General features: G+C 55.0%; 1 protein-coding gene across 4 annotated transcripts in view; it reads right to left on the bottom strand.

Annotated features, from left to right (window-relative positions):
* The window catches only part of ZFYVE28 (zinc finger FYVE-type containing 28), a 153,622-nt gene that overhangs the window by 83,994 nt on the left and 46,861 nt on the right, over positions 1-22,767 (bottom strand). For 2 of the 4 annotated variants that reach the window (XM_045393152.2, XM_065544678.2), the window contains exon 2: positions 4,146-4,286. The exons of 1 other annotated variant lie outside the window; for it this stretch is intronic. In XM_045393152.2, coding sequence (XP_045249087.2) covers positions 4,146-4,286 — 141 coding nt within the window. Of the gene's footprint in view, positions 1-4,145; positions 4,287-15,261; positions 15,808-22,767 lie in introns of those variants that run through there. One more of the 4 variants, XM_045393151.2, reaches the window with a different exon arrangement.

Genomic DNA, 22,767 nt, shown 5'->3' on the forward strand with positions numbered 1-22,767 from the left:
TTGGCAGCTTGACACAGTTTACAATTGTTTTTGTGATATCATAGCTATCATATGCAAAAAAGAATAAGTCACATTATTCAAAAAGAAAATAAATTAAAATTTAAGTGAATCACCCAAGTGTTCCCTGTTTCAATGATATAACTGAGTGCCTACTATGTACTAGGCACTGGGATGTACTGGTGAATGTTGTGTGTACACATAGCCCTGCCCTCGTGGCATCTACATGCTGCTTTTGTTGGGTGATGGAGTGGATACTAATAAAAAAGTCAATATTTATTGAGTAAAAAAAGACCATCAATTTAATTTACCATATTAAAAATAACATGATAAATCTCCATTGACACAAAAAAAGCATCTGAAAAAAAATCTAACATCCATTCCTAATAAGAACTCTTAGCAAGCGATGAGTAGGTGGCAACTGCCTTGGCCTGACAAAGGGTAGCTACGAAAATCCTACAGCTAACATCACACTGATCTCTGGGGAGAAAGCATTCGGTTTTCCATCATTAACAAAAGATGTCTGCTCTCACCACTTCTATTCAACTTTGTACTGGAATTCTAGCTAGTTCAATAGGGTGACGCACACACACACACACACTCATGGCATCCAGATAGAAAAGGAAGAAGTGAAGATTATCTTTATTGGCAAAAAATGTAACAGAATCTACAAAAAGCTGCCAGAAATACTAAGTGAATTTAGAAAGTATGATATTGTAAAATATATGTTTGGTCTTCTTCCCATTTCCTGACATACAGCTCCAAAAAGCCTGGGACTCTCTAGAGTGATACGAGTTCACTGGTGACTGGGGGGCCCTAGACAGCTTCAGGATGGGGGGCTGGTCCCTGGGAAGATCAAGGCATGTTAGAGAGTTGCGACTTTCAGCCCCCACCCCCAACCTCCGGGGAGGGGAGAGGCACTGAAGAATTGGGAAGTGTTCTCACCAATAGCCAACGATATAATCAATCATGGCTCTATAAAGAAGCTTCCGCAAACACCCAAAAGGACTGGTTCAGAGAGCTTCCTTCGCACTGGCGAACACATCCGCCTGCCAGGAGAAGTGCACACCCCAACTCCACGGGACAGAGCTCCTGCCCTTGGGACCCTTCCCGGCCTTGGCTGGTGCACCTCTTCATCTGGCCGCTCATTGTACCTGTTACTACGTCCTTTATTCCTAAGCCAGAACCATGAATGGAGTGTTGCCCTGGGTTCTGTGAGCCACTCTACAAATTGATCCAACCCGGAAGGGGGTCATGGGAGTCCCGATTTATAGCCAGCTGGACAGAAGCACAGACCACACCTGGACTTGGGATTGCCATCTGAATGGGGGGCCGTCTTGTGGGACTGAGCCCTCACCCTGTGGGGTCTGAGGTCACTCCGGGTGGACAGTGTCAAGATGGGGTTGAACAGAGGACCCCCACTGCTGTCCCCTGCAGGACCTGCTGGGGAATGACTTGGTGTGTGGGGAAAACCCTACTCATCTGGTCATGGAGTGTTGGGTGACTGTGTGAGAGTAGAGTAGAAAGTAGGAAAAACCCATTATTTAGATTCCCACAGAAAGGTTTTAGGATACAACATCTATATACAAAAGTCACTTGTATTTCCATATAGTAGCACCAAACAATCAAAAATTGACATTTAGGGCCAGGCATGGTGACTCACGCCTGTAATCCCAGGACTTTGGGAGGCCAGGGCAGTTGGATCACTTGAGTTCAGAAGTTCGAGTCCAGCCCGGCCAACATGGTGGAACCCCATCTCTACTTAAAATACAAAAATTAGCAGGGCATGGTGGCGCATGCCTGTAATCCCAGCTACTCAGGAGGCTAAGGCAGGAGAATCAGTTGAGCCTGGGAGGTGGAGGTTGCAGTGAGCCGAGATTGTATCACTGCACTCCAGCCTGGGCGACAGAGTGAGATCCCACAGGGTGAGGGCTCAGTCCCACAAGACGGCGCCCCTTCAGATGCTGATGCCAAGTCCAGGCGTGGTCTCTGCTTCTGTCCAGCTGGCTATAAATTGGGGCTCCCACGACCCCCTTCTGGGGTTGGATTAATTTGCAGAGTGGCTCACAGAACTCAGGGAAACACTTCGTTTATGATGCTGGCTTATTTTTTAAAATTGACCTGTAATAAGCAATACCACTTATAACGTCATGAAAAGACATGAAATGCAACCATCCCTCAGTACAAGCAGCGGGCAGGTGCCAGGACCCCCAACATATATCATATCTGCACATACTCAAGTCCCACACTTGGACCAGCAGAACCTGCACAGCCCTCCGTGTATGTGGGTTTTGTGTCCTGAGAATACTGTATTTTCGATCCCAGTTAGGTTGAAACAATGCATATATAAGTGAACCTGTGTAGTTCAAACCATGTTGTTCAGTGGTCAGCTGTGCTGGGGGTAAGGTGGGCCCTGTGAGATGCCCCCAGGGAGCTGGGGGAACACCCGGGGAGCATACCCCAATCTGGGCGGACGAGAGGCCGAGAGGCTCCCCTGGGGGTGCTCAGCACCGACATGGAGCAGGCTGAGGCTGCCATGTTGGGGGTCGGACAGGAAGAGGCCAAGGACTGGGCGTGGGACCCACATGGAGGCGGCTGGGGGAGGAAGGGGAGATAGGAGGAGGGAGGAAGAGGGGGAGGTGTGGAAGAGAGAAGGGCCACAAAAGACCCAGTGGGATGCGAGGTGAGCCAGAGGCAGGGCCCTGGAGCTGAGTGAATGGAAGTGAGCCCGAATCAGATGATGCTAAGGGGCCTGGATGGTGTCCACACCCTCTTAGTTCCTTCAAAGACCACAGCAGCAAGGAGAAGAGCGTGAGTGTTTAAGCCCCTGACTGTACTGGAGCACTCCCCTCCAGATCCTTCTTGCAGGGCAATTCTCACTGTGACACATCCCAGTTAAAGCCTGTGGCAGCGGGAAGCCGGAGAAGGGGCCACCTAGCTTGGCAGCCCTCCTGGCCCTCCCCCACCTCTCAAACTCACTTAAAACCAGGCTTTATCATCAACTCTGTCAGTCAACAAAAAAGCACACAGGTCAGAGCATGTAAAGGGAACAGAGCTCTCCAAAGGTTGCCACGAGGAACAGCCTCCAAGCTCCCTTCCTCAGCCGTGGGGCCGCAGGGCAGGTCAGCACCTCTCCTCCGCGGCACTCTCCTCCTCCAGGCTCCAGGGCCCCCAGCACCTGTCCTCTGGGCAGGAGCTCTTTCTAACCTGAGCTCTTGGGGGTAGGGACTCTCCCCACCACAGAGGCCGTCCCCGGAGGGGCCCAGGACATCTGTTGGAACATCTGAACACACAGAAGGTGGAGGCTGCCACTGAACAGCCCAAAAAAGAGCCCAGAGCCTGATCTGGCCAGAAAAGCTGTCCCGGCCACACACAGGGCCCTAACGCTGCTGAGTTCCCACTGCAGCAGGGCCAGGCCAGAGCCAGGGCTGGGGTGCAGCCAGCTCAGCCACTGTGCAGGACCCCCACAGGGTGGGACCCTCAGGATCACGGTGACACAGGGATGGACCCCCCCTGTTGGAGGAGCATGTGTCAGCCCCCACCTCCCACGGCCACAAGGATTCAGCAAGACCCCATGGGGAGAGTACACCAAGAACATTCCGGAACTTTGTGAAAACCCCTCATCATCACTGGATAAAACTTTGCACCATGCCGTTTGCTATTGTGCTGGAGATGCCTCTGAATGCTTGGTGCACTGGGAAGAAAACCTCGGCCGGGATATTTTTAGCAGCAGCTTCCAGGGCCATCTCTCAATTATGCAGCAGATGCCGGCAGCGCCATGAGTCAGCGGCAGAGTGTGACCGCCACATGGTACCCAAGCTCTGCACGAGCACCTGGGCAGGCCCACCCCTCCCACACTGGCTGTTCCTTGGCTCAGAAGCCTGCTCACGCTGCACCCCCTGCCCCCACGCTCCCAGCCTCTGCTCCCCCAAGTGTCCCATGCGGTTTCTCACTTCCAGCCCGGCTATACCCACCCCACACATCCTGCCCGGGATGGTCCCTCTTCCTAGGCCTGGCTTCTCTAGCACCTGACCCTGAGAACGCCACCACAGGGGGCTAGCAGGTGACAAAGCCTTGGTCTACTGAGGACAGGCCACTCTGTCCAATGCCCAGCCGGGCCAGCCAGCTTCTGCTGCCCCGTGGCTCACCTGGCAGGAGCGGAACTGGCTGACCAGCAGCGTGCACCGCTGGGGGTCCTTCCGCCCATCCAGGCTGTCCAGCTCCGCGGCCACCTGGTTCAGCTCCTCGTCGGCATAGTAGAACCGGGCAAGCAGCTGCGGATCCGACCTCTGCAGGAGAGAGGGGCCGGGGCGTGAGTGGGTGGGGAACTGGAGGGGATGCCTCTGCCTTGTCCCCTGTCCCCAGGCCATGTGTGGGCTCCGCCTGGGGCCTTCCACCCTGAGCCGTAGCCGGCGCTTTCCTCAGCTTTCCACACCAGGATCTGGAGGGAAACAGCTAAAGCCGAGGCTCAGGCTGCCGGCTCAACCCCTGATTCGAGGGTCCCCAGACCCTTCGCTGCACCTCAGACACGAGGTCCTCACGCTCCCTCTGGTGGAGAGCCCACAAAAAAGGGGCTCCGGGAAGAGTGGGGTCCCAGGCGCTCCAGGCGACGAAAGCAGCTCTTAGGACATTTTTTTTTTTTTTTTTTTTTTTGAGATAGAGTTTCACTCTTGCTGCCCAGGCTGGCGTGTGATGGCACGATCCCAGCTCACTGCAACCTCCACCTCCTGGGTTCAAGCGATTCTCTTGCCTCAGCCTCCCCAGTAACTGGGATTATAGGCACCCGCTACCACGCCCGGCTAATTTTTGTATTTTTAGTAGAGACAGGGTTTCACCACGTTGGCCAGGCTGGTCTTGAACTCCTGACGTCAGGTGATCCACCCACCTCAGCCTCCCAAAGTGTTGGGATTACAAGCATGAGCCACTGTGCCTGGCCAGGAAATATTTTTTTATTCACAAAACCAAAATATGAAGCGGCCCAGAATAATACAATAAAATTTACTCCACTTAAGTGAAGAATGATTGACAGTGCATCATAAACCATTTCCCATGATTCATAAACAATTTGCCATCCCCTCGTTCTCTAGAAACTTCATAGCGTCTCAGTCCAGTTTCCACAAGTCAGTGCACTGTGGCAGGAAACCCTATGCTCAGAGTCTCCCCTCTCACCAAACACGTGGGGGCTCAGAAGCTGGTTTTCAACTGCAACCACCACCCACCCCAACCCTGGCCGGCCTCCTCGGTGCTCTACACACACAGCACGGCCACCCTCCCTTGCCACGTGAGGTTCCCAATGCCCCAGGATGCAAACGGCTTGTTCCCCTGGATCAGAGTTTCCAGGATTCCGAGAAGCCCATTAGAAAAGTGATGAAGTCCTTTTGTGTGTGTATTATTATTATTATTATTATTATTATTATTGTTATTATTATTATTTTGAAGACAGAGTCTCACTCTGTCACCCAGGCTGGAGTGCAATGGCGAGATCTCAGCTCACTGTAACCTCTGCCTCCTGGGTTCAAGTGATTCTCCTGTTTCAGCCTCCCAAGTAGCTGGGATTACCGGTGCCCATCACCATGCCCAGCTGATTTTTGTATTTTCTGTAGAGATGGGGTTTCACTAAGTTGGCCAGGCTGGTCTCAAACTCCTGACCTTGTGATCCACCCACCTCGGCCTCCCAAAGTGCTGGGATTACAGGCATGAGCCACTATGCCCAGCCTATATATTTTTTTGAGACAGGATCTAGCTGTTGCCCAGGCTGGAGTATACTGGCATGAGCATGGCTCACTGCAACCTCCGCCTCCTGGGCTCAAGAAATCCTCCTGCCTCAGCCTCCCAAGTAGCTGAAACTATAGGCACACATCACTATATTCAGCTAATTTTAATTTTTTTCTAGAGATGGGGTCTCCCTGTGTTGCCCAGCCTGGTCTTAAACTCCTGGCCTCAAGCCATCCTCCCACCTTGGCCTCCCAAAGTTGCTGAGATTACAGAAATTAGTCACTGTGCCTGGCCTGAACCTATTTTTATAAAAGGGACTCTTCGTAATCACAGAGAGAAAGACAGAGGAGAGGGGAATATACCAAATCACACACAGTCCAAATGTGCCAGCAGTGTTCCCCACAGACTCCCATCTCCGTCGGGGCATTTCCTCCATGTGCTCTGGCCTGCTGCCCCTCCCCTCTGTGTGGCCTTGGCCAGGGTCACTTTGTCCTGACTCTTTCCTGGTCCTCCAGTCCCCTCTCTCTGGATCAGCTCAAGACGCTGGCCCAGACCCCTGGGGTGGGGAGAGCAAACCCCAGGGAGGCTGAGCGGACCCACACGAGGCCATCCACTGCCCCCTGCGTGGGCTCCAGCAATGGCTGCATGCACCTGTGACCTGGGCAGCCAATGGGAAGCCTTCCCTGGGACTGTTCACAGGAGGCCTGACAGAGCCTCTGCAGCCACTCACTCCCCGGCAGATGCTGCCTGAACGTCCACTCTACTAGGAGCGGATCTGGACCTGGGACACAGCCCAGAGCAAGACAGACCCAGGCCCCACCCCGCCCGGCCGTTGACATGCTCACAGATGCCAGAGGCACAGAGATGGATGGTGGGCACTGGCTGCCATCTGCTCCCACCCTCTCAGCACCACGGCTGTGCCTCATGCCTTTCTGGAGGTAAACACATCCCCTCCACGCGCCCAGCCAACCGCGGAGAGCCACAAGGTTGCAGTCACCCAGCAACCCCTCTGTGATGAAACGGGAAGAACCGTGGGGTTGGGAGGCAGGAGACACTCTTAACCTCGTTCCTGCTCTACTGCCTGCAAGGAAAGGAGGGAGGTGGGGAAAGTGAGGCCCAAAAGGCCCCTCCCGGCCCTTCCCCATGGTCCGAGCCCCAGGAGTGCTGCACCTTCGAAGCCTTGTGGTTGTCAACTTACAGATGAGCAACTGAGCCCTTGACCTTTGCTTCAGACGCAGCCCCCATAATCCTTTTTTCTTTTTTTTCTGAGACGGAGTCTCATTCTGCTGCCCAGGCTGGTGTGATCTCAGCTCACTGTAACCTCCACCTCCCAGGTTCAAGCAATCATCCCACCTCCCGAGTAGCTGGGATTACAGGTGTGCACCACCACATCCAGCTACCTGTTGTATTTTTAGTAGAGACAGGGTTTCACTATGTTGCCCGGGCTGGTCTCAAATTCCTGACCTCAAATGATCCGTCCGCCTCGGCCTCCTAAAGTGCTGGGATTACAGGCGTAAGCCACCGCGCCCAGCGCAGTCCCCAGAATTCTGACTGGCTTATGGGGTGGCCGCCAGCTTCCCCTCCCCTAGAATTCTGAGCCAGCTTCTGGGGTGGCCACCAGCTTCCTCACCTGGACCTGGGGCCTGCCAATGCCCCTCCTCGCTCCCAAGGAAGAGGGGAAGAGCCAAGAACAGCACCTTCCTACCAGAGGGCAGAGGAGCCGTCCTGCCACTTCCCGAACCAGGAGGGAGCATGGCCCCTTTTCGGGGTAGGGCTGAGCTTGCAGCCTGCCCAAGGCCGGCATGAGACCCGCGGGGCCTGACACCCAGCTCAGGCATTAGTCCAGGTCAGCAGAGCCACTGGCTCCCTTCTGGCCCCACACCTGCCAGCTCCCCTTCAAAGCAGTAGGTATGGGAGGTGGGGGAAGCAGGAGCCTGGTGCGGACGGCCCCACAGCAGACACCTGGCTGTGACCGAGCTGGACCAGAGCCCTCACAGTCCCTCTCCGCGTGCGCCCTGCAGCCCCGACCACAGCTCACTGATGAGACACCATCTGGCCCAGCAAACAGGCCAGGTACTGAATTTAGGGCACTGGATGACAACACCTCCTGGAAGCTAAATCTCGGCTCTGAGAAAGAGGACACGACGAGGGGCCACGCACAAACCCCCAGAAAGGAACCCAGAATCATTCTCTGCCCTGGCACCAAAAACCTCACAACACTCAAGGAGTTCCCAGCAATGCCAGGTCAACACAGGCCCCTCACTGCTCGGTAAGCAGAGGAGACAGCTCAGCCACAGCGCAGGTGCCTGAAAGGCTGATGGCAGCGTGGTGCTGCACAGAAAGCCCCCGTCATCACACAAAGCCCCAGACCAAAGAGGGGACTGAGCCTCTGAGCAAAGAATGGGGTGCATGCATGTCCCCTCAGCTCACTCACACACTTCCTCTCCTGTGCTCTGGAGAGGCCAAGAACCGCCACCAAGAACCGTGTGTGCAAGTATGTATGTGTACACGCATGCACCTGTCCATGGCTGTGTGCGTGTGAATCTGTGCATTGTGCATGTGCATAAGTGTGTACACGCATGTGCGTCCATATATCTGTGTGCGTGTGAGTATATGTGTAGGCATGGATGTGCATGTGTGTGTGGACGTGCATGTGTGTGTGGATGTGCGTGTGTGGATGTGCATGTGTGTGGATGTGCATGCATGTGTGAATGTGTGCGTGCGTGGATGTGTGCATGTGGATGTGTGCGTGTGTGAATGTGTTGTGTGGATGTGTGCATGCATGGATGTGTGCATGTGTGAATGTGTGCGTGCGTGAATGTGTGCGTGCGTGGATGTGCATGCGTGTGGATGTGCATGCATGTGTGAATGTGTGTGTGTGAATGTGTGTGTGTGAATGTGTGCGTGTGTGAATGTGTGCATGTGTGGATGTGCATGTGTGTGTGGATGTGCATGCATGTGTGAATGTGTACGTGTGTGAATGTGTGAATGTGTGCGTGGTGAATGTGTGTGTGTGGATGTGCATGCATGTGTAGATGTGCGTGCGTGTGGATGTGCATGTGTGTGTAGATGTGCATGCATGTGGATGTGCATGCATGTGTGAACGTGTGCATGTGTGGATGTGTGCATGTGTGAACATGTGCATGTGTGGATGTGCATGCGTGTGGATGTGTATGCATGTGTGAATGTGTGCGTGTGGACGTGTGCGTGTGTGGATGTGCATGCATGTGTGAATGTGTGCCTGTGTGAATGTGTGCCTGTGTGAATGTGTGCGTGTGTGGATGTGTGTGTGGATGTGCATGCATGTGTAAATGTGCATGCACCTGTACATGTGAGACTAGTGCAGCAAGTGTCAAGATGAGCTCCCACAGGGGTGACGTGTCTGTCTACTTGGCAGGGTAAATGCTAGAAAGGGGTGCTCATCACCAAAATAAAAGGCATGGGAGGTAGGGAACCCTTCAGGGACGGGCCTGACACTTGACCCCTCCTGGCCCTGGCTCCAGTTAGCGGGGATGCTTGGTGCCCTGCAGGGAAGCCGATTCTCACCTGCAGCAGGCAGCCTGTGTGCCTCAGGGCTCCCTGCCTTCCTCTTGGGGCAGGTGAAGCCTCTGAATGGTCTTCCACGGAGCTGAGGTGTTACTGAGCACACAGACTGCACTGCCAGGCCTGCTCACTGGTGGGGTGGGCATGGAGGGGTTGGATGAGGCAGATTTGCTGTGTGACCTTATCATGAGCTAACCTGTGACCACACCCCCAAATTCAAACATTGAAGTCCTAACCCCCAGGACTCAGAATGTCAGAATGTGACTGTGTTTGGAAACAGTATGTCCCTTTTTTTTTTTCTTTTTTTTGAGACAGGGTCTTGCTCTATCCCCCAGGCTAGAGTGCAGTGGTGTGATCACAGCTCACTGCAGCCTCCACCTCCTGGGTTCAAGTGATCCTCCCACTTCAGCCTCCTGAGTAGCTAGGAAGACAGGTGTGTACCACTACTACACCAGCCAATTTTTGTATTTTTTGTAGAGATGGCGTTTTGCCATGTTGCCCGGGCTGGTCTGGAACTCCTGGGCTCAAGCAATTCGTCTGCCTCAGCCTCCTAAAGTCCTGGGATTACAGGTGCAAGCCACCGTGCCCAGCCTAGAGATAAGATCTTTAAAGAGGTCATTAGGGTCAAATGAGGTCGCCAGGGCGGCCCTGATCCAATAGACCTGAAGTCCTTATAAGAGGAGGAAATATGGACACAGGCATATTTGGTGGAGGACCGACCTTGCGGAGACACTGGCAAAAGGCGGCATCTGCAAGCCAAGGAGAGACCCAGCCTGAGGGCCCCAGCCCTGCCACGCAGCAGTCTTGGACTTTTGGCCTCCAGGACTGAGAGAAAATAAATTCCTACTGTTCCAGCCACTGAGTCTGGAGTCCTTTGTTGTGGCCGCCTGACCTGTGTGGAAGGCCCAGGAGGGGGCTGGGGAGCCAGCCCTCAGCCAGACCCCTCCATGCTGCACTGCCATGCAGGAGGGCCTGGGAGCCCTGACATCCACTTAGCAAACCCCGCCAGGTAACCCTCCTCCAAGGTAAAACCCCAAACTGTGGGCCTGTACAACTCTGAGGAAGCTGCTCTTGGGGTGGGCTCCAGCTTCCCTGAAAGACCCTGGGGACCCCCATCCACCCGGAAGGACAGCCCCCTTGGGCCCTGGACCTGAGCCTCGGAGCCTTCACCCACCCGAGAAAGCGCACGGCATCTACAACAACCTGCGAGGCCATGTGTGGTTCTCTGTGATTTGAGGATGCCTCCGTGATGTCTAGGGACCATGGGCTCTGACAGTATAACTGCCTGCACGTGGGAAATGGGCATCCCGAACAGCGTGTCCAAAGTCACCACCCCCGAGAAAAGGGAAGCGCTGAGTGTCTCCACAACCACAAGGAACAACACTCGCCACACCCCACCTCATGCCACGCCATGACGGGCACCAGTCACACTGCTGACTTGGCATCGGTGCCCACAAGCAAACGCCCTGCTGCTGTACCTCGATTTCAGTAAATTAGAGACCTTAAAACCAGACCTACAAACGTGTTGACCATCTGCAAAAAGAGAGCGCTAATCTCACACACACACACACACCCCCACACACAGAAACTCTGCTATTTGAAAAGCTGAGTTAGCCCCTGAGCTAGCGTCCTGGCCCTTCAGGACCGGTATTTCAGAGGAAGAGGCCAAGGTTCCCGCATGGTCCCGGCGGTGCCTGGGGTGGGAGCAGGAGAGATCTTTATTCACTGTGTCCATCATCCCACCCAGACGCCTCACTGTGAGTAGAGACCTCCAGGCAGGGGTCCCAGGAAATGAATTAACACAGCTTACAAAATTCAGTCTGTCCTGATCAACAGAATCCAGAAGAAAATGTGGGGTACTAAATTTCCATTTCTAAGTATGCAGAGTATAAAGCAAACAATTACAACCTCAACCTACTTATCACCTAGTGCTAAATCTGTCCGGCATGACAGGGCTCACCCTCAAGTCAGCCTGTGGGCAGGAGAGAGAAATGGTGTAGTGGGGGAGGGGGTTAACATTCCAGCACTCACAAATCGTCTCCCTTTGATTTGAATCCACCAGCTTTGTTCAACGACATTTTACAATTTCATTTTAAATTAAGTTTTTAAATGTCCTCAAATACAATGTCCACAATAAAGGGAATCAATTGATATAAATAGGAAGTACTCACCTTGTTAAAATTTTTGAAATAAAAATTGTAAAAGAATATATTAGAACCTAATAGGAATCTCTTTTAAAACCACACCACGTAAATATTTTCTCAAAGACAAATCCATAGCAGTGAGAGTGTTCACTGTTAAAAGGAGTTAGAAATAAACCCGTAAAGGAAGAATTTCGTTCAGGAGGTCAGATGACTACTGAACGGACAGCCTCAAAAAGAGCAGGAGAAAATACGCATGAACAAAGCAGCTCTCAATTCAAAATTACAAGGATGGACGGACTGAGGGCTAATTTTGCAAAGCTGATTAAACTGTTAATTCATTCAAGCCCCTGGTCCCTAATGTGAGCTGGGGCTGCAGGCGGGAGGCGCAGGTTGGAGGCACGTGCAGAGTGAGAGACGCAGTGCGCACGTGTGAGCTCAGCCCGTCTGACCCTGGAGTGTTTCCGGGCAGTTACGAGGGCTGGCCACCAGGCTCAGAGTTTACATGCACTACACCACCCACTGGGGCAGGCCCAGCCACCTTGAGGCCCAGGAGGGCTGGGGCTCCAAGCTCTGCACAGGGCACAGAAGCACAGTCCATCACACTGCACCTTCCACCCAGACAAGGAGACTGACGCTTCTGAAGGTAACTCATGGCCAAGGCCACATCGCTGAATGACAAGGAGCCAGATCTCAGTCCAGGTGTCACTAGGATCCTCTGGCATCTACATGGGGAAAGAGGGGGTAAGGGCCCAGGACTGGATCCCTTTCACACTCTTGTTTGCCAAATATGACATAAATCCTGCAGGTGGGGACCTTAAAGAGACACTTTGTCACTCCAGGGCAGCAGCATCACAGTCTTGGCCAAGCTGCGGCAGGGACGACGGGAGCAGGCAGGTGGCGGGACAGATGGAAGGACAGGCAGCACAACCAGGCCAGAGAGGACCAGCCCCGCCCTATGGGCCCCAGCAAGGGAGGGAAGCCCAGTCCAGCTCCTACTGCCTCCCTCCCCACACAGCTGAACCAAGGACATAAGCTAGGCTGTAAGCTCCAGTTCTCAAGACAGACCACCCCAGGCAGCCAGCTCCCTACCCCTACAGCCCCCACACTCAGCTGTGGAGACCCAGGTACATTTGCCTCCTAGATATCAGCAGATCTCCGGGAGACAGTGGCCACATGCGGACTTCAGCTGGACAGAGGCTGGAGCGTGCAGGGGTGAGGACCAGGTGTCTGAGGCGCCGTCCTGGGCCTCTCCGGGGCCAGCTTTCCATTAAAGCCTGAGACTCCTTGCTCTGGCACCAGGAATCCAAGAGCACCGTGAAGAAGCCAGGGAAGAACCTCTGCCCGGGACACCCAAATGAAGCCCCACAGCTGTGAACCCCCACACCAGCTGTTCCTCAGCCCTCACCATGACCAATTAACTGTCGAGGAAACCCCTCCACCCCTCCACCCCTCCACCCCTCTACCCCTCCACCCCTCCACCCTCCACCCCTCCACCCCTCCACCCTCCACCACTGGGGCCAGAACTATTCATTGCCGCCAATCACAGGCCCAGTCCCTCCTGCAGATCCCCAACCCCTCCTGTCTGCACTGAGGCCTGGCGTCCCTGGGCAGCTGTGACCCATGTCCCCAAGGCAGGCTTCATCCACAGCAGACACCCCAGGGGCTGCCAGGCTGAGGCCCCACTGATCTGGCAGCACCACCAGCCATTGGCAGCACATCTGGGGCCCCAGACAGGCACATACTCCTGTGGTCCCAGGCACAGCCCTGCTGCCACACCCACCCCAATGCTACCAATGTTGCTACTGCCTCCCTCCCCATCCATCTGTCCCCATTCTCTACCCTGCTCTGGGGCCAGGGAGGTGCAGTGGGCACACTGGGTCAGCAGGAGGCCTGGCAGGGAGTGAGGACGGGACGGTCCTGCCCACTTCCTGCCTTGGCCTCCTGCGGACCCCACCCAGCCCTCCTCTCTCTCAGGACTCGGTACTGGCCCTCCCTGTGGCCTTCGGGCCCACATGTGGCACCAAGCCCTGGACTCATCACCATCCCTGTGGTCCCCTCAACCCCATTACATGATGAGTGTCCCCAGCACAGCCTGACCAGGGAACTGCTGAGACTGCCGGCTACTTCCTCCGGGACTCAGAAGACCCTGGCAGTTCTAAGGCTTGATGGGCGGGGGCTGGACACAGTTTAATCCCTCATATGACCGTTGACCAGTCACCTGTGAGAGCGGCATATACGCTACCCAGCTCAGGTCACCTGTGAGAGCAGCATACACACCACCCCAGCTCAGGTCACCTGTGAGAGCAGCATACACACCAGCCAGCTCAGGTCACCTGTGAGAGCAGCATACACACCAGCCAGCTCAGGTCCACCTGTGGGAGATAATCCCTGCAGGAACGTCTCCAGGGGGCCTTGGACCAACCCAGCACTCCCAGTTTTCTTGCTTGCTGGTAGAACGTGCTGAAGATGTGGCATCCAGAGGCAGGGAGAGACTGCCCAGAAAAGCCCGGGCCTTGTCCTTGACCCTCCCAGGGATTATAACAGCTTGAGTTAGGGAGGAACTGCCTGGGCTTTGCTTCTTTCTCCCTGGAAGCAGGGTGTCAAAGCTTTGCCTTGGGGGTCACGTGGCCCCTGAGGTCTCTAACGGGGGTGGCTGATTCCAGGGCCCTTCAACCCTGGTGCAAAGAGAAGCATGTGCAGTCAGCAATCCATCTGCCCTGGGCAGCCTTCCCGACACTGGGGACTGGCTCTGTCCCTTGCTTTCGATCTGTAAGTAATCAACCTGCTTTGTATAACTTGTATGTGAGTGTGTAGGTCACCAGTGCATGGAGGACTAAACAGTAGCCTGGGATGCGGTGCCCACAGGCAGAAGTTCCTGGCATTTGGCTACGATAATCTTTGCTATTCTCCACGAAGTAGGAGTCTTCTCTTGGGACTGGTAATTATCAAACCTGCTTTGAAATCCCTACTACCCCAGAGGAGATAAGGGGCGGTTCTCCAATTTACAAAGGGAAGAACCAAGGCTCAGAGAGGTTCACAAATCCACCCAAGATCTCACTTCCAATAAGCAATGAGGCCAGCATTTCAAAGCCACTCACCCTCCCTCATGGTGGAAGACTTATCCTGTGACTCGGTTTCCTTGTTTGCTCCTGCTAGGTATAAAGGGTGAAAACAGCACAAAGCCACCACTGATGTTGGTGCCGCAGCCCCAGGGCAGGCACTGTGCCCTGTGAAGGGAAGGCCTCCCCAGGCCTCGGGTCACAGCTCCAGGCTCACTGTGGCCTTCTGGCCCAGTGAGGCATAGGTTGTCCAATGCTGGCTGGGAAGGTGTTGCCTGGGACGTTCAAATTTGTGCCCCCGGGGACAGCTTGCACATCAACTCTGTCCACCCGGCCTGCCTGCAGACCAGGGCTTGGTGCTGAGCCCCCAGCCCCACCCACCCCCTGCAGGTGCCTGTGGGTAGACAGCCAGCCCCACACACGCCTCCAGCCTGACCTGGAACCACAAGCTGCCTGGCCTCCGTGTTGTGGGGCCAGCCAGGCCACTGAACGCCCTGCCTGCCCCAATGGCACAGTCCCCCACCTCTCCAAGCCCTTCAAAGCAAACCGCCAGGAAAGGCTGGCAGCTTTATGTTCGATTCACACCAGTAAGTACTTTACCCAGACGGCGGCCGTGCCTGTTTAGAGGAATCCTGCGCAGCCCAGACGCGACAGGAGCCACGTGGGAAGGGAATTTAGAGGGTCGGCACTGGGCACAGACGCCCCGGTGGACACCAGCTTCTTTGCCGCCTGTCCCGATTAGCATCTGCGAAGTGGGCTTAAGGACAAAGAGAACCCGCTTAGCCTGGACAAACCCTGCGCACCTCGCGTCCTGGCCCGCAGGAGTGACAGTGGTGGACGCAGGTGATGAGGTTAACGCCTCGCGTTCCCGCCGCCAAGCCCTCAAGGCAGCCTCGGTCTCCAGCGGGTGACTGGGAATGGCAGGGGCTGCGTTCCGCGACACAACCCCCGCGTCGCCACAGCAAAGTCTGCCGCGAGGGGGCCGTGGACCCCCCAGGAGGCGGCGCGGAGGGACAGCGGGGCGGGGCCCAGCGGGGGCGTTGCACGGGGGTCACTCCCGAGGCGTCAGACCCCGCACGGCGCGGGTGGGGTGGGGGCGGTGGACGAGGAGATCCAGGCCGAAGGACGAGCGGTGGAGCTGGGCCGCCCGGCAGGCAGTGGGCAGCAGGCAGCGTTGGGAGAAAGGGGCCGGGTGTCCCTGAACGCCGCGGGGGAAGGGAATGAAAGGGGAAGGGGCACGGGAGGCGCAGGTGGCAGGCATCAGGGCCTCCACGTCTCCCCGGGTGGGCCACGCTTCCAGAGAGCGCCGTGCGCGGAGGCCACAGGCAGCAGCCGGAACAGCACGGGACAAGGGTGGGAGGAGGGGCGCGCGGCGCCTGTCACTCGGAGCATGGAGCGCTGCCTTTGGGCCCGCACGTGCACTCACAAAGGGCGTGTCCCCCACAACTGCCTGCACGCGGCAGGGGCCTCTCAGTGCACCGAGGGTAATAATAAGGGTGACGACAACGCCAGCCTCCCCAGGATCTGGGCAGGTCACCCAGGCCCACCTTCCCACCTGCAGAAATGCCCCTGGCCCTGCCTGCTGCCTCCCCGGCCCACAGTCTCTCCTGTCCCTGCTTCAGGTCCACGCCCAACTCTCCCAGCCTTCAGGGGGAGCCCCGAGCCCCGGCCCAGCCTGGGGACAAAGGCTCCGGCTCAGGCCTGGGTGGAACCGCTCGCCCCACTCAGGCTAGCAGTGCTGGCTGGGCCTTGGTTCTGTGCCTGAAGCTGGGCTACACCGGGAGGACGCCTCCCAGGCCCTCCAGCTCACCCTCAGCTGGACTTTGGGTTATCAAGCTCTGAGAGTCACCCCGATACCAGAAGGCCCCAACTGGACCACCTGCAGAATAAATTCTGAAGGAAAAGGGAGCACACAAGCATACATGTTTGTTTCCCAGGTCCTGAGGTTCAGACATGGGGGTCTGGGGGGCCCCCTCTACCTACAGGAGGGATGCAGGTGGCAGAGCACGGCCCGTGCTCCCTAAGGGCAAGGCGAAGGCTGACCGTGTGACCCGCTTGCAGGAAGCCAGGGCAAGATCCAGCTGGCCTCACTGTGAACTCCAATGGCCCAGCATGGCTCCCCAGCACAGCCAGTGAAGGAAGGACCCTGAGGCTGAATGTGGATGTCCCAGCAGAGGCCACCTCTCAAAAAGCATAGGCATGAACTCTACACACACTAAAAACATTCACATGTACGTTCTGAGATGGAATTTTTAACCTCACTAAATTTTTGTTTAAAATGCTTTTACAGCTGTTACCAGTGCTCATGTTTCATAAGAACCTGCTTATGCAAAGCTGCACGTGGGCCTCCCTCAGAGGCAAGCCCAGGCCTCCGCAGTTTCCCAGATGGTCTGGTAAATCGGTGCCCTGGGAAGCTTTAGACTGGGGGACTGGTTTAGACACCCCAACAAATCAGTTCCCTGCACCTGCTGTCTCACCAGGCAACACCCGTTTCCCGGCCAAGTTGCTCTCACTCGCAGCAGAAGCCACAGCCAGCTCGGAGGGGCTGGTGATGGGTGGAAGAGGTGGCAGCCTTCCCCACAGCCACTGTCCACTCAGCTCAGTGGAGTGCTCAGTGGCCCAAAGAAAACCCTCCAATTGCAGAGGGTACAGTTCCATGCAGCTGGAGGCCTCTGCCCCTTGGGGCACAGCAAAGGGCCCCTTTGTCACCTCAGTGTAGTCTCTGATGTGGAAACAGATCCCCTCCCACCCATGGAAGGAGATGCTCCCCAGAAGCTGGACCCTGCCTCTAGGAGGAGGGTGGGTTGGCCCCCTGAGGATAAGGCATCCCCTATGATGCAAAGACATGCTCCTTACAGGAGAAACAGCTGGGCATGGCGCCACACAAACCCCAGGTGATAATGCTGGCCTTGACCGTGGCATGTGTTCCACAAGCCAAGCCAGACACAAAGCTGGGAGATAATTGCACATCTAGCAAAGCGTTTTCCAAGGGAAAATGGATTTTCAAATCAAATTCTGTCAAGTACTGCCTATACAAATGATGTACCAAGAACACGGATTGCAGAAAATTTAACCACAGTAGCTGCAGTGGGAGCATAAAGAAACGAACGAACTGCACAGCCCCTCCGTCACTGCCGAGGAGGAGAATGGGTGGTGAGAGAGCTCCGGAGGGAAGGGTGCTGCGTCACCAAATGGAATAAGCCTGTATCTGACAGCTGGGCATTTAAACTGCCAGAGATCTCATTTTGAACTCCATAGGTTTAAAGATTCTTTAAAATGCATTTTATTTTTAAAACTGACTATTAAATAGCAAACTTGCTAGGAAGACAACTGATTCCATTCCCACTGTGCTAGCAGGGTGCCCCCGGGGTGCTCCCTGCTCAAGCCCCACTGTTGCAGGGGCTGAGCACAGCTCAGGAAACTCCGAAAGGGTGGTGGGGATGGGGGAATGCAGTCTGGTCAACTCCTAGGATGCATGGAAATTTGCTTGTGGAAAATGGAAACTTAAACTGCTTATTTATAAATTATTCCTCTCCTTCCAAAAGGATTTGAGGTGATTTGCTAAGTGCTCACAAGAACTGAGCTTGCTCCTTTAATCAGAGGAGCAATTCAAACACCCAGACAGGGGTCTGAGGTTGTGGGCCAAGAGAACTATTGCAGTGGGGCCGCAACAGCCGGCCCAGGATACTCTGGTCTCTACTTTGTTGGCTCAGGCCTGGGGGGCCATACGTGTCCCACGCTCCTGGGCACACTGGAAGCCATACTCAAGGAGGCCTCACCGGCCCAGGCAGGTGGACTAATGCTCAGTCCTGGACCAGCTCCCCTTGAAGGACCTAATGGACTTAGACACCCAGGGTGGTTGCTCCTCTAATCATGGAGCCCCCGACTCTGACCCAACATGAGGCCAGCTGGATCTTGCTCTGTGGTGCGTGCCGGTCGTTGCAGGTCTGTGTCTAGGTGGCTCCAGCCGGCAGAGACAAGCCCAGGCTCTGCTGCCCAAAAGAGAGCAAGCATTGCTTTCTGAAACTGTTATTATTGAGATAGAACTCACATGCCACAAAATTCTACCAAAGTGTGCCATTCAAAGGCCAGGCACGATGGCACTTTGGTGCTTTGGGAGGATGGGAGGTGGTGGGAGGATCACTTGAGGCCAGGAGTTCAAGGCCAGCCTGGGCAACAAAGCAACACCTTGTCTCTATAATAATAATAATCCACTGTATCCACACACAAAAGATTGGCCAGGTGTGGTGGTTCACACCTATTAGTCCCAGCTACTCAGGAGGCTGAGGCGGGAAGATCACTTGAGCCCAGGAGGTAGAAGTTAGAGTGAGCTGAGATCATCCACTGCACTCCAGCCTGGGGGACAGCGTGAGGCCCTGCCTCTATGGTATGCGATTCAGCAGTTTTTAGGGTATTCTCAGAGCTGTTTTTTAGGGTATTCCCAGAGCTGTGCAACCACCACATGATCTAGTTTCAGAACATTTTCATCACCTCCAAAAGAAACCACTCCCGTTAGCAGTCATCCCCCTACCCCTTCATCGACTTTGTCTCTGGATTTGCATGTCTGGACATTTCCTGTGCATAGAATCATACGAAACAGGGATTTTGTGTCTGTTTCTTTCACGGAGCAGTGTTTTCAAGGTTTGTCCACATTACAGCATAAATCGGTGCTTCCTGTGTGCCACTGTGTGGATGGACAGACCACATTTTGTTTATCCAGGCGTCTGTCGATGAACACTTGCACTGCTCCCATCTTTTGGCTGCTATGAATAGTGCCGCTATAAGCAAGTTTTTGTGGGGACATATGTTTTCAGCTCTCTGGGTATATATCTAGAAGTGAAATTCTTGGTCATATGACACTTCTATGTTTAGCTTTCTGAGAAACTGCCAGACTGCTTTCCAAAGAACTGCACCATTCAACAATCATAGAACAGCAGTTGGTGTGGCAGGGCTCTGATTTCCCTAAATCTTCACCAACACTTGTTATTATCTGACTTTTCAATTCTAACCATCCTGGTGGCTGTGAAGTGGCCACTCACTGTGGTTTTGACTCTCATTTTCCCAATGGCCAATGACACTGGGCACCCTCCATTGCTGGCTGACCATCTGCACATCCTCTCTGGAGACCATACGCTGTGAGCAGGTGGTGCTTAGAGGGGCATCCCTGCCATCCTTCCTTCCGGTGACATCTGTGAGTCAAGGGTATGGAACGCCACACTCTGTGGACTGACCAGATCTGCTTTCTCACATCAGAGCAATCTAGGCCAGGCTGTTCCATCTGGTGAGACAAGGGTCCCCCCTGCCATAGCCACAGGACCCCATCAAAGCCATGGGCAGGTATGGACTGGACAATGTGGCACCTTTGTTGTGATTAGGACCTAATTTGCCACAAAGAGAGGCCCTGGAGTAAGGAAAAGGTGTCCCCAGGGCCTGCTCTGGGACCCCAGACACAGTTCCTACCCACCCACAGTGGGTCAAATGGTGGTCCCCTTGAAGCACGTCTGGAATGTGTGAATATGACTGTATTTGGAAAAACAGTTGTTGCAGATGAAAGAAAGGTAAGAATCTCAACCTGAGACCACCCTGGACTCTCTGGGTGGGCCCTAAACCCAGTGACAGGTGGCCTTAGAGAAGGTGAAAGGCACACAGAGGAGAATGCCATGTGAAGATGGGGCAGAGATCAGAGTGACGGGCCTGTGAGAAACCCCAAGGATAGCCGGCAACACCAGGAGCTGGAGAAGACAAGGAACGACCCTCCCTCAGAGCCCCCAAAAGAAACCAGTGCTGCCCACGCCACGACCTCAGACTTCGGGTCTCCAGAACTTTGAAAGAAAGGATTTTTTTTTTTTTTTTTTTTTTTTTTTTTTTGAGACAGAGTCTCGCTCTGTCACCAGGCTGGAGTGCAGTGGCATGATCTCAGCTCACTGCAACCTCTGCCTCCCAGGTTCAAGCAATTCTGCCTCAGCCTCCCGAGTAGCTAGGATTACAGGAGTGCACCACCAAGCTCAGCTAATTTTTGTATTCTTAGTAGAGATGGGGTTTCACCATGTTGGCCAGGATGGTCTCGATCTCCTGATCTCGTGATCCGCCCGCCTTAGCCTCCCGAAGTGCTGGGATTACAGGCGTGAGCCACTGCGCCCGGCCGATTTTTGTTGTTCTAAGCGCCCCACAGTGTGTGACTTGGTCACAGCAGCCATGTGGAATGAAGACGCCCCTCTCCCAGGGCACCACGATTACCTGATGTCCCTCAGCGGAGAGAAGGGGATTTGCCTGGTCCTGTGTCATCGGGAGACACTGAGTGCATCGACCCCACGTCAGTGCATGTATCCTATAGACCAGCCCTGACCATTGCTCGGCCTGAGCCCCCTGGACACACCCGGAGCTGGCAGAGCTGGCCGGGCTGCCCAGTCCATGGATGGGGTTCCCTGGGCCCACACCCCAGCTCACGCTTGGGGGTAGGGATTCCCATCACCCCACATTCTGGGCGATCTCTTTCGACAAATCTTCCACCCGTGCAGGTGGGACACAGGCAGGACAGAGGTGGCCCTGGACCCAATCCTGCTGGCCCAGGGCCCAGAGCCTGCCAGTGAGATGCAAAGAAGGGGCCAGAGGGAGCACCCACCCGCCTGAGCATCACTGTACCAGGGGAGGGGTGTCTCCCATGCCTGCTACCACCTCCACCTGTCGGCTCCCTGGACAGTGGCATGGCCATGGAACCACCTGCAGTGGGCCAGTCTGGGGTGCTGGATTGCACACCGCATCCCTCGCCGGCCACCCCTCCTGCCCGCACTGTGACGCTGGACGCCTCTGTGACTGCCCTCAGGAGGGATGGGCACCCAACCCTGCCATGTCCATGTGGGTCAGGTGTGTCTCGGATCCTCCTGTGTAATGCGGTGTTCCAGGTGCTTCCACTGAGAAGACACGGTGCCCACTGTCCACCACGGCAACCCCCAGGGAAGAGAACCAGGCCTGGGGCGAAGGTGGACACAGCATGTGGGTCGCAGCCTGCGTCTGGCTCTTCATCTTGACCAGTTGTTAGGTTTCGGGCCCTGCTCCTTAGGAGAAGTGGCAGGTGGGCGACTTGGTGCTGGAGAGAAGATGGGGAGCTCACGTGGGGGCCGAGTGGGGAAGGAAGCACACAGGGGATGGGGTGACCGCAGGAGAGGGCAAGGCCACCTAGACACACGGACACAGCCAGCACCCGGCGGGGCTGATTCATGTGGTTGCCCGCATTGCCAAGAAGAATCCCTGGCACATTCTTCTTTTGTACTGTGGTTATTGCTGAAATAATTAAATAATGCAAATAAAACTTAGAAGCATTTGACTTATAATGGTGCCCGCTACTAACAGATGATTAGGACGATTCCATCATTCTTTAAAAATAGCTGTCCTAAAGGAACACCTGCTCTCACCAATGTGTCATTTTACCAGAGGATAAAAATTATTTGTAAAATAGTCCAGTGAGAACCTGTACTTTATTTTTATGCATTATGAGAGGAAAAATGACGATGTTCCAGAGGCTTGACATATGGCAAGAAAAGCCAAACAGGTATTCGCTCAGAAAAACCCAGGAAAGGATCTGCAGAAAAGTAACTCAGGCACTGGGGCTCATGGCACGGCATAAAACAGACAAGCAAACAAACAAACAAAAACCAGAAAACAAAAGAATAGAAAGACTCCCTTCAACAATAGCAGGCAAATAATTAAAACTTTTCAGTGTCTTTAAGGGCCAAAGCCAAACTGGAAAAGGCACGGTCTGGCCACTGAGGCCGGCCTGGGAAGGCCACGCTGCAGGTTCAGTCCTAACCCAGCAAACAGCTGGCAGCCCGCCCCCCACCCGGTGTGAGAAGCCCGCCTGGGCAGCAACAGGATGAAGGTTGGGCTGCAGGGCGGTGAGCTGATGGCCATGTGTCCCCAGGATCCAGGGCTGGAGAGTCACACAGGAACAGCCTAGAGGCAGCAGACCCCAACTATGACGACGGTGATGGAGCCGGGGGCTGGCAGGCGTGCAGGGCCACGCACGCCTCGGGTCAGCCCAGTGGAAGCCTGGAGGGCGACGCAGCGTGTGGCCGGTTCTGGTGCACATGGCCCCTGTGGACATCTGTCAGAAATGGGGAGTGGGGAGGGAGGCAAATGTTTTGTTGGCTATCACCTATTCCCGTGACCAACAGGACCCAAAGGACCTTCCAGAGAACCAGAGGTTTCTATCCTAGAAGGATGGTGGCGAGGCTGAGTCTGGTTCTGAGGAGGACTTGTGAGGGGGTAGAAATGACCCCACCACCCTCACGGGGACACAGGGGTGTGTCTTC

The sequence above is a fragment of the Macaca fascicularis genome, chromosome 5, assembly GCF_037993035.2.
Source record: "Macaca fascicularis isolate 582-1 chromosome 5, T2T-MFA8v1.1".
NCBI lineage: Eukaryota > Metazoa > Chordata > Mammalia > Primates > Cercopithecidae > Macaca > Macaca fascicularis.